The sequence below is a fragment of the Neopelma chrysocephalum genome, unplaced genomic scaffold, assembly GCF_003984885.1.
Source record: "Neopelma chrysocephalum unplaced genomic scaffold, ASM398488v2 Primary Assembly neopelma1_82, whole genome shotgun sequence".
Taxonomy (NCBI): domain Eukaryota; kingdom Metazoa; phylum Chordata; class Aves; order Passeriformes; family Pipridae; genus Neopelma; species Neopelma chrysocephalum.
The window spans coordinates 81,416-94,025 of NW_020897744.1; the positions used below are offsets into that span (position 1 = coordinate 81,416).

The 12,610-nt window shown below is 43.7% G+C and overlaps 1 protein-coding gene across 1 annotated transcript in view; it reads right to left on the reverse strand.

Moving 5' to 3' along the window:
* Positions 1 to 12,610, reverse strand: part of MED13 (mediator complex subunit 13) — a 52,612-nt gene that overhangs the window by 37,268 nt on the left and 2,734 nt on the right. The window contains exon 3 of the mRNA XM_027690766.1: positions 4,154 to 4,322. Coding sequence (XP_027546567.1) covers positions 4,154 to 4,322 — 169 coding nt within the window. The remainder of the gene's footprint in view (positions 1 to 4,153; positions 4,323 to 12,610) is intronic.

Here is a 12,610-nt window from a genome sequence, read left to right on the forward strand (position 1 = left end):
GGGTGTGGTGTTTTTCTCTGGTGTTTTTTCTGCATTTTGTTTTTTTAAGTGAACTCGTCAGACACAAGTTCTGCTTTGCCACCCACTGCAAGTGGTTGTATTATTTCCCAATAACAAGGAAGGAAAGAAAAAGCAACCATACAAGTAATATAGCACCTTTTAGAACGCTGGGTTTTCAGTTGTCTATCAGAGCCACCCACAAAAATCAGGATTACTCAATTATTTGCTTACTGGTATTTCAATTGTGTTAAAGTTTAGCAAGTTGTAATTATGACCAAAACTCCAAGAGGTGCCCTCCATGTAAACATGGGGTACTTCTGCTTCATGAGGAGTGTCAGCTTTCATCTCCAGGATGAAATTCCACCTAAACTAGTATTTAATTTGACAAGTTTCCTAATCATATTGATCCCAGGTATACACTGCTAATGAGTAAGAGGAACAGTCTCCTGCAGAGACAGTTATTGGAGCAGCCAACCAGAGCAGCTGGATGCAGCAGGTCACAATCTCAGACATTTATAGGGTGGATTTTGGAATAAAGCACAGATAACCATATTCCTGAAAGTGGCAGTAACAACACAACTGGCTGGAAAGGAGAAGAGGGAATGACATTCCTGTTTGTCAAACTTTCATTTAATGTGCAGTTGTTTAAACCACATTTGAGTTTCTGTGTCTCCTTTGCTTTAAGTGACCGAAACAGGTTGTGACAAATACAGGGGCAATTATTCTCTCTCTGTTTGGTTACAGCTAAGACCACCAGCAAAACCTTCTCTTTAGTGTTTGGTTTTACTGCTGTTCTGCTGAAATCATCCATTTAAAAAGGAGCAGCAGCCCCACCACACCCCCAGAGGGAGTTGGCTGCTCCATCCCTGCCCGATCTATAAACAGGAGGGGAACCAACATACTTGAAAACCTCAGACAGTTTCCTCAGGCTCGGGAATCGTGACTTGTTCTACCAGATCAAATTTCACCAAATCCATGAGTGTCTCGCTTTGCTCAGAGCTGGTTTTAGACTGGGGAGCAGCAGGGGAGGCAAAGGGAGGGAGGGAGGGAGGGAAGAGCAGGTCACGGTTGTTCCCTCGCAGCCGCGTCAACACGCGGCACGTGACGGCGCAAGGCAAACAGCTGAGGGCTTCCTGCTCCCCCAGCAGCATTTTTGAGAGATATTAAACTGACCTCATATTATTTAATAAGTTTATTTGGTCTAGAAGTCGCATCATTAAGCAGCAAACACTTAAAAGTAATTCTTACTTCCCTGGTCATCTGTTCACACGCCACGGCGGCATCAGATTATGAACGTTAGGGGTCTTGTGAAAATTAAAATGTCTGATGAAATGGACTTTTTTTTTTTAATATGACCTGATACAAGGAGAAAAAAAATAGAGCAACAGGGAGGAAGGCAGAGCTGCTGGAGGGTCTGTTATGACAGGCAAACACCTCTCAGGAATCCCAGCCCCACGGCTGCTGTGCCCCCACACGCACACGGACAGCGCAGCACGACCGGCTGCTATTGTTGGGAGAGCAGGGAACAGAAAATCTCCCGTTCTGGAAACACAGGCTTTCAAACAGAACTAGGAAAAATCCAGATGGGATCAGCTTCAAATGAAAGAAACAGCTCTATTTGCACATCCTTCAGAGAGACAGGCAGGGACAGAGCGGGGCTGAGGTCCCACAGCCCCGGGAAGGCACCTCCACCACCGAGAGCTCCGAGCGCTCCCTTGGCACTCCAAGGCTTTGAGACTAAAGATTGTCAGCAAGAACAACCAACCTGACTGAAATCTGGAGCTGTGAAACACAGGGAACAAGTCTCTCCAGTGGTTGGCCAAGCCCCAAAGTGCAGGGTTGGATAAACTCTCCTCCAAACTTCACATCCCCAGGACACTGAAGGCCTTCAAATTACACGGGCACGGGAATCCCTTCACAGGGTTTCTGAATGTTAATGCAAAGAACAGCCCCAAAGACAGCAAAGCACAAAATATGGGATCAAAGACAGAACTAGAGCTTCAAAACTGATATGTGCATCCCCACTCCTGCACACAGGAGTGGCTTTGGGGAGGGGCTGCTGAGGGTTTAGTTTGGTTTTTAATGAAGTCAGCCACGTCTACCAAAAAAAAAGATACATTTCCTATAGGTCTGGTTGATTAAATGGATCCTAAGGAATGAAAACTATGTAAAAGTTGTATTCAGGTTTAGTTTTTGTTAGTCCTAGACCAGCTGGCTGGTAAGGAACACCCCAGGTGCAACACTCAGAGCATTTTCCAGGCCGGCTCAAGTCCCTTCATGTTGAGTTTGCTGCAGTGTCACCGTTGACTTTTGATAAGAGAGAAATGTTCCTTTGGACTAGAACAGTGTTCCAATTTATACAAGAAACCAAAATCCACTCCAACCATCTCTCTTGACATTTCCTCCTCCCTCAGGGAGTGCCAGACTTTGCAGCTACAGAGGTGGCATCACAAAGCACCTACTGCAAGATTTGGGTTTTTCCCCTAGGAGACACCTCTGAAGAGCCCAACTTTCCAGCTGATCCAAATTCTAGATATTCCTACAAGGGATGAGGCCAAATATGCCACGAGTTTTCATATCTGTTAACCATTCCCCTCACTTTACTTCCTAAAGCCAGTGCTCAGAACATCACATGGCCTGGAGCTACCTGGTAGGAAATGCTGAAATTTCCCCCCAATGAAAACTCTTCCACAGACCTGTCCAACCTTTTTACATGTTTTTCCAGTAGTTCTGGGCTACACATGATGAAGGTGTGTGGGTAGGCACACAATTCCTTATTTTCATCAAGCAGGTTGACCTTGTGACCTTCTTTCAAAAAGAATCAGCCTCCAAATTAAACAAACGCTGCTATTTTATTTTTAAAAGCTTTCAGCAGCTTTTGTAGCTTTATAGAGTTACTGTAAGAGATGCCACAACATAACTAATGCTAGTTTCAAATGGCAGTTTGGTCAGCCAGCTCCTCAAAGGAGGAAAGCCCAGACTGTGCCAAGACAGTATTGGCTGAAATAGTTAAAAGTAAACTGTTTATTATTGATTTATAGCAACAACACAGAGAAAAAATGGATGGACAAGGACACCCCAGAGAGGAAACATTTGCCCTGACCAGGGTGGAGAAAGAGATGCTTAGAACTAGAGGACCAGTTTATACATAAATTAAAAGCAGCAGTTCACAACTACTAATAGAAACACACACAAAACATGTGCTTCTGCTTCTTTTGCTCCAAAACAGCTCCTAAATTTCTTTCAAGTTTAAATCTATTGCAGAAGATGCCAACAATGGCCAACTCCACACCCAACCAGCAAAGCCACTGATCTCCAAATTTCCTGCGTGCAAGATTTAACACATACACAGACACACACACACACACAAAAGCCACACAAAAAAAAACCCATCATCTAAGCTTTAAATTACTTTGGATTTTAAAAGCTGATTTGGGAACAGCGATTAAACTTGTTCCAGCTAACCTAGTTTTTATTCATTTCATTATTTATTGCTAGGCAACATAGACCGTGTCAAACCACGTTAGAGCCAGGAGGAGAAGTCCTTCCAGTTTAGATCAGGAATTCTCTCCTTGCCTTCTCCTCTCAGTGTGGAGGCCACATGGATCCTTTTAACACCAGTGCTCCCAGACACCACCTTCCTCCTGACCAGGAGCTGACATTCCAAACTCTCCTCTCAACATCTCCCATAAGATGCAGATTATCCAGAGCTCATGTGGAACCTGTAAAGAGCTCTCTACCATGAGTTTAGTGTTTACAAGCAGAATTAATCCCAGATACTGGCAAGCATCTCTTCATAGAGGTATCTTTTTCTTCCTCTAGAAGGCTCTACACCTTCTTTTCCAACTTATCCAATCTACCTTCTTTTCCAATCTTATCCATGGTCTGTACATGAACACCAGTACAGAAAAGATTGCCTACTACACTCAGCATTACTTCCTCTGTCATAAGAAAGGCCTGAAGAACTCCAAAAAGGCAGAAAAAATGAGGAAGGGCAGAGATCCAGGCTCACGAATAAATCATAGAATTCTCTCGATTAAACCTTTCTTCCAGCACGAAACTTGAGCCACCCCTAACAAAGCAAAATGAAACATCCTGATAAAAGCAAAATAAAGCAAACAAAACCCTGATAAAGCAAAATCAGCCATCCTACCTCTTGTTTATGGGTTTCTCATCCTTCTCATAAGGCTTCACGAACCACTTGCCAATGCGCACGAAGTTCCTGTTCATCAGACACCTCTCCAGCAGGTTGTGAACGGCCTTGAAGAGCAGAGTGCGGCACTCATAGGAGAGCCCGTTCTCCCAAACACCATCTTCCTCTTCTGCAAGGCCAAGAAAAAATAGGAGTTAGCATTAAACTCCATCTTATTACTTCATTCAGGTATCACAATGTCATTTTAGGGCGTTCGTGGCATAACGCGCGACCAAAAAACACCCGTAATGTTCAAATAACTCTACTTACTTTATAATACTAAAAGCCATCAGCTTTAAAAATATCTCATCCCCCACAAGAATAAAAAGAGTCAAGAGTTATTTGTGCACAACAGCAAACAACCTGCACCTCACACATTTCAGCCTCTAAGAAGCCTGTGCTGCTCTGGCTGCAAGGTGACTCGGTTTGGGGAGTTTGGGTTGCTCATCCTGCACAGTTAGTTGATAATTATGCTTCAAAATGAATATCCCAAAGCCAAACTTTTAATATTATCCTGGTGTCTTTGAGTAGCATTGACTGAGGAAAGCCAGGCATGAGTGTCCTTGATAACTGACCCTCAATGTTCAACTTGCTGGAGATAATGAAAAAGAAATAAATTCAGAAAATTGGTAAGAGCAACCTGAATCTCCCCAGAAGACTCAAAATTGCAATTTTTTTTCTTAATTTAACTAAAAAATGAAGATATTTAAGCAGGTGAGTTCTGCTTTTTGATGTATACATAGAAGAGAAGATAAAAACCAGTGAGCAGCAGGACAAAGCCCAGCTCCTCCTGCTGGGATTCTGGAGTGAAACACTGACATCTTGTGTGTCCCACAAATCAACCACAGTCATGGAATCCAACCTACACAAGCCAAGTTCATTTGCCAGATTGAAAAGCAAGATGCATTACAAGGAACTGCACCCTCTTCCTCCCCTCTGGCTCCTCAGCAGGGTTTGAGGGCCCTCAAAGCACATGCAGAGCCCAGAGAGCTGCCCTGGCACCACAATTCCATCCCCTGGGTAAAATGAGGGGCATCTGGAAGTTCCTGTGGTGTCTCCCCGTGTCCATGTGACACCATTCATTCCCAGCAGCTCTAACAAGGGGGATAACATCATAAAACTTGAGATCCTGCCCTTAAATCACGGGCAATCAGGTCTTATCTTTATGGCCATAACTCCTCGTGTCTCGTGTTTTACACCTGTCCCTCAGGATCTGCTACTGCTCTCCTTGGAGTGGCTCTTCCAATGGCATTCCAAGGCTTTTACACCCCAGGTAGCAGCAGAGACAAAGGAGTTTGTCTGCCACAGATAAGGGGATGCATTTGTACTTCAGTCTCTGGGTAGTCATGGAATAATTGAGGTTGAAGGGGACCTGTGGAGGTCACTGCTCCAACCTCCAGGCAGAGCTCAACGTGAGACCGGCTCATCCTCACATTCCCTGTCCCTCTTGCCTTCCCTGCCACCTCCAGGAACTTGAGTTCACCTTTGGTTCAGCACAACAAGGATTTGGATTCCAACAGCTTTTCCACTGGTTTGCCCCATGGTCAGAAAACCTCAGCAACACACGGCCAAGGCCTTGCATTTTAAATCCCCCTTGGAAATAAGCCCCTTCACCTTTCTCTGGAAGCCACTTACAAGCTTAAAAGGTTGCAATATTATTAACTAAAGTCTCAATATCCTTAAATTAGAGAGCATCTAGAAAACCAGACACCTAAGAGTTTTATTTAGGAAATAACCTTACACATCAGTGCAATAAACAATATTTAAGACAGGGAATTTCAAGATACTTTTGGCCATGTTTGTGTATTCCTGATTCCACACAAGTCCATTCCCACTCAAGACCAGTATTGTGAGTAAAAGAAAATTACCCCAAGTAGCCTTTTCTGAGGGACAGAATAAGAGTAAACAGACCTGTCCCATCATTTACAAAAGAGGAGCTGTGCATCATTACAGATGAATCACTACATGAAATGATTTTCTGGTAAAGACAAGGAAAAACAAGGAAGAGCATTTCCCACAGCCCCACCACTCCCTTCCAGGCCAGAGCTCAGCAAAAACTTGGGTTTAAGAACTGTAAAGCTCCAAGATAATCCAGTAACTCAGTAAAGAAACACAGTACAAGACACTTGTAACAAAGAGCAGCAACAGCCCAAAGTCCAAGGGTATGAGGTGCCCGTGCCAAGTGCAGAGGTTGTGCCCCAGCCCTGGCGGGTGCCCGGGCACAACCCTGTCCCGTGGGCAGCACTGCTGGGCCAGCCCGGTGCCAAACAAGGAGCAAACATTAACTACAGAGCTCAGGGATATTGGACTTTACCTGCCCAATCAACCCCACACCATTTCAAAGGTTAAATGCTGGGTTTGGAAAGGGCTCCTGTGCTTTAAAAGACTCATTGGAAGCACATCCATGACCCGTTGGAAGAGGGAGTGGGAAGAGCTGTTTCCAGCTCTCTGCCTGATTTTGGTTTGGCACAACAGGGTATCAATGAGAGGGGAGGTGCTGAAAGTGCAGAGATGCTGAAGAAGTTCAAACCTTGCACTGTGGTGTCACAGTGCTCTCGTTTCCTGAGGCCACCAAAAAGCCGTCAGGTGTTCATGGACCACCCAACACCGACAACCCTCCACGCAAGAACTTCCCACAGGAGGCAACTCTTCCAAGCTCTCCCACCTGTCTGAGTTTATTGCTGGAGCAGAGCTCCCAGATGAGAAAATATTGTGTGGGGAAAGTGGAAGGCTTAGATGGAAAGGACAATTAAACCCAGGATTTCCTGGTCCCCAAAACCACGAGCTCTGACTGAAGTGCACCCTGGCACAGAAAGGGAAGGTGAAATCAGCTGCCAGTTAAAGATCCCATCATTCAGAACATTATTCAAATTCATGCAGAAAAAAGAGCAGTAAGTGTTCTCTGTCTTTTTGAAGCCTATTTAGTCATTCCCCCTCCCCCATTTTTACAGTGGTGGATGGAAGGAGAGGAACATGACATCTGCTCACACCTGCCAACTATTTTTCTTCTCAATTCAAATGCTTGTTTTTTCAACATGAGAAAACCCCTCCCACCATCAACCACTCGTTAAAGGAGGGGAAGAGGCACCGTTGTCTTCCCATCTTTCTTAAACAAGGCATTGTTCAATCTGACAGTGATAACAAACCAAAATAAGCTGCTGACTCATTTTCAGAAGGTGTCAAGCCACAATTTCACTTTGGACAAGTGTTATCCACAGAAGAGCTCTGGCAACCTGCAGGTTATGAGTATTTTATTTTTGGTTAGTTCTCTTGGCTGTCCAAACCATTCAACTCCTCTGCAACGTGTCAATCTATCAAACAATTTGTACCATATCCCACCATAACCATCTTCACTCCCTCTCTCTTTACACCAAGTATTAGGCAGAGAGTTTTCCTTTAATGAAGCTAAAAAATTATCAGGAACTGAAGAATTAATGGGAACAGTGGCCAGAAAAAAGCAATTTTTATACTACACATAAATAAACTTCCTCAGTCAACACCTCCTTGATATCACTACCACCCAATTTTATTGAGAGAGTTGGAGGCCACTTGCCTTCAGTATTTTTATGTTCTACTTTATATTCTTCCTCGAGTTCACCTGAAACAGTAAAGCTCATTTTTCCTGATTATGCCCTTCTGTCTGTGTGGTGCTCTTGGAGAATATAAAACCCTTGCAATTTTTAGTGAATTCTGAAAAAGCAGTACCTTTAAACCCGTTAATTTAATTCAAGGGAGATTTTTTAAACCCTATTTATTACTCACGGCTCTTCAGCCAAATATATTAATTCAAGGATTTCTGAGAAATAGGATATAATGACAAATCTATACTGCAATGGATAAATATACAGACTTGAAAATGTAATTTTTAAGAAGACATTTGAGAATGGATTTTCCCCCTTCTTCCTTTCTGCCATCATATGACACTGTGCCACTTATAGAAACACACTGATATAAACCTGATTTATACAATCAAACTTCCTTTATGAGCTTCAGGTTACAAGGGAAGTAAATAAGCCAAGTGGTGTGAAATTGCTGCTCTGAACAACATTGCAATAACACGAGAGAAACACTTGGAGTAAAAGTTTCTTATTTAAAAAAAATTTATATTTAAATTCTCAGATACTTTAAATTAAATTCTCAAAGCAAGAGTTGCCCAGTTAAGCTACTGAAATATTACTTGGAGGGCCTCATGAAACGAGTGAGAAGCGACAGATTTTGCAGGGAAAAAGGAAATCAATACAATTTACAAACACCAATTTGAGAATCTAAGCAAGACAACTTAAGTTTGTTCCTGGCAGAGTTGTGCCTGTTCTCTACAGTCACTGAAAAGTCTGGATACAGGACTCTGGATATCCAAACTAGTGGGAAAATTTCATCACCTGAGAAGGAATCACTGCCCAAACTGCCAGAGTGAAAAGATCCAGCACCATCCCAGGTTACTTTGTGTGGTGCTCCCCTTTTACCTGCATCACACACAGAGGTTTTCCAGCAGAACGTTTAAATATTGAAAATTTCAATGTCTGACCTTTCTGTGAGTGTGTAGCTGGGTACACACACAAGGATAAGATGATAACAAGGAATTGTTACAACAACATTTTATCAGGATAACAAGGTACCTGCTCTCCCTCGCTCTCTGTGGTAAGTTTGGCTGGGTTGCACAGCCTGAAAAGCTTCCCAAATAAATGATCCAGTGTCCTCCCAACTGTCTGAGTAATTCCACATGCAGGTGTATCTATATTGTTAAATCTTTCATTATTATTTCTACAAGCATGTTATGTATGTGACATTGTACACACAACACACGTGACACGATGCCAAATCCTCATTTCCTGGCACAAGGTATTTTCACCTTCCTCCACAGGGATTTCACAGTCACGTTGGTCAGGAAAAATGGGAAAAAAGTTCCATCTTTGTCACCTTTGAGCTGCTGCTCACCCCAAGGCCCAGAAGTTTGCTCAAGCTGCTCAGCAATTTTTGCATAATGCTTCTCTGCACTTTTCCTGAAGTGGCTCCATCTCTAACATGGAGGACTGAGGAAATGCTGAAGCATCAATGCACCAGCAGCAGGAACACTGGGAATGCCTCTCCTGACAGGCACAGGACACACAGATCCTTCCCACAGAGCTCTCTGTGCTCACCTCAGGTGCAGGATGGTTTGAAAAGCATCCTCTTTTTTAATTATTTTTTTTTTTTAGGAGTTAAAGGGTCTTGGGGAGCAATTGTTATTTTAAAAGAGCACCACTGGTTGAACTGTTTTCCAAATTCCCTTTGCCAACTGCCTGGACCTGGCAGGGTTTGTGCAGCCCCTGGGAATGATAACTGGCTCAGCCCCTGGTTCCATTGTACTGAAGGAACGAGACACTCGGTGCTGACATCAGCACAGTCCAACCACTCACAGATTTTTGGAGACAGGATTTGATTTATAATGCACATGTATCAAGAACTACACAACACATTAGTCTCTGCTGCCATTTCTGCTGCTGTTTGTACCACAGGACCCACAGACAAGCACCAGGATTCCCCCAAGCTCTCCTCCAACCAGCATTATTTGTACACATTCACCCCCCACACAAACGGGAGGGAGAGAGTTCAGCAAACAAAAACTGATTATCTCCATGTATGACAGGCACAAAGAAAAACTCTTTAATTTTTGAAGTAAATTAACCCAATTTAATAGACACCAGACTGAAAAAGATGCATCTTGCAGCTCCCCATCTAACAGATGCAACGTGAAGGTCAAAGCCATAGAGCAGCATTCCCCCCATCCAAGCATTAATCAGATTGTAACCATTTCCTTGGGACCGTGTCTTGTACATAATTCATACCCAACTGTTCTCAGGTTTGAAATCATCCACTGCCAATTTAAAAAATAAAACTCCAAGTGTGTAGGTAGCCACTTGAAAACAAGAAGGGAGCTCTCTGATAAAATAAGTGCTGATCAGAGCAGCCAGAGCCCCGTTGCCTTCGGAGATTGGGAGAGATGTCCGACTTCAAGGTTCGAGTTGCAAGAATTACTATAATCAAGCCTCACTGTCACAACAAAAACATAACCTTTGAGGTTGTTAGAGGATAAAATAACATTTCACTAACTTCTGCCTGCCTCCAGCTATGCTGGGGTAGAAAGAGGCTCCTGGTTTTTTGGTGTTGTGTACAGTAAGTGGGTTCCTAGGGAAGGAAAGGAGAAATAAATGATGGAGTGAAGTCGATATTCCTGATCAATCAGCAGCTCTGAACAAGTCTCCTTTTGACATGCCCCCAGGCCCCAGCAATCCCTGACCATCAACAAGACACTTATCCAGGGCCTGGTAGAACTCAGAGAGAGCCAGTAGCTGCATTCAAACATGTCTCCAGGGCAAGGAATGAACTTCTGGAATGTACAGCTGAGGAGAGGGTGATCATTTATTTTTTTAATCTGATGTGCATAGGTGTACATCCACACAACTGTACATTCCCTTCTGAAGTGATCTTGTGGGGGGGACAAAAGATTACTGAGCATATTTAAACCCCTCAGGGCTGATAACCAAGATGTGTCACTGAGCAGCCAAACTACAAATCACCAAAAAAGCCAGAAACTCTCACAATACCAACCTCTCCAGGCAGAGTTTTGTACCACAAGAAGGCAGAATGAAGAGTTATGAACAGCTCTGGCAGATTTCTAACCAGTGCTCTTTCAAGGGCCACTTCCCCAGGAGCAGTCTGTCCACAGGCACTAAGGGACAGGCTGCTCTCAGCCCCCTCTTCCTTCAGGACAATCCTTCACCCGTCCAGCAGAGAAGTTCTGAACGAGGCAGCACCTCAACCTTCAGCAGCAAACAATTTCCAATCAATTTTGCAGGTAACAAGGCTCTGCTAAGAAGCCATTTATCATTCCCGTGGAAAATGTTACAAGCAATCACTGGGAGAACAAGGCAGTGTGAATTACCAGGAGGAATTGTCCACCAAGGAAAAAAATCCATTAGGCTGCCACAAAGGTCAGATAACATTGTTTGGGCCCAGCCATAATTCTCTCTTATACCAGATTCACATTAAGATTTTGTGTAACAGGAAAGAGAAAAAGTGCAGGTGTGGGCAGCCCTCAGCCTCCTCCTCTGCAGTCCAGCTGAGGAGCATCTGCACCAGCTTCTGGTCAGAAGAGCCAAGTAAACTAACAGATTAGGATGTCTCTTTTTATTTAACAGAAGACAAAAACATGCCTGAAAAACCTGAGATATCAGACACAGACTTAGGGAACAGTCCCATGAGTGATGAGCATTATGGAGAAGACATGTGGAATGGCTCTGGGGAAGCACAGACATCCACAGGTGACCTGAACAAAGAAAATACCCAAAGACGTGGCTGGGAGAGTCTAATCCTCTCCTATCTCTCCCTTATGCCCTCAGAGAGGTTAAGAGTTGGTAAATCCCTGGGATGATACCTGCTTATCTACCTGTGCACAAGGGTGATTCTGTGTGAGCACAAACACACGCTCATCGAACACCCCACTGCTGTTTTCAGGAGGTCCCTCTGTGCTAAATCACCAGCCAGATCCAAGAGAAGGCACAGAAAGTTGCTCAAACAAATAATTTTAGTCATTCAGCTTCGGTAGTGCAGAAGTGCATTTTCCAAATGGCTTAAATTTCCCTGGATCTCCCACTCCAAACACGACGTAACGCGTTCGCCTCAATTCAATCCCGCAAAATTCACCCGGACACTTTCACACCACTGTTGGTCTTGGCTCAGGGCAGGCCCAGGCTAAAAACCAGCATTCAGCCTAAGTCACATCTCAGTCACACAAAGGATGTTCCCTGCAGGTCAAAACTGAGGTTATTTATAGGGCAAAATAAGGGAAGCCTTAAAAGCACTAAAACACCAAGCAAAACACGGTGTAAGTGCCGTTTGAGATGCAAAGTTTGTAGTTCCAGGACAGAGGGGAATAAGAGCAACATCCCAATCTTTTGAAGTCAATTACTCAAAGAAATAAACATCAATTGTTTTTTCACATCACCCTTATTTTTGTATGAAAATTCCACACGTTATTAAATTGTTTCAAGTCAACTTCCTCGGCGGCACTTTAAACTCCTGTTTGTCCTCCAGCTTATCCACACACAACAGGCAGCTTTAACAACTTCTGGTTACCAGGTCACCAAACCTTGGGCTCGTTTTACACTTCAGTAATCTGGATACTGTACATTATTTGAAAGGAAATTGGAGGGATGTGTTTAGTTTCTCTTTTCCCTGGAATCAGTCGAGTCTCACCTTTAGACTCCCACAATTTAAATATCAACTTCGTCACCTTGCTGATAAAGCAGCTGGGAACCGTCTACGTTGGGGAATTGAGCTCGACAAGCAAACAGTTCCAAACCAAGGTGCCAAATTTGAAGTACAACGTTATTGAGAAATACAAACATTGTCAGGCTTTCAGGAGGCTGGGTTGGAAAA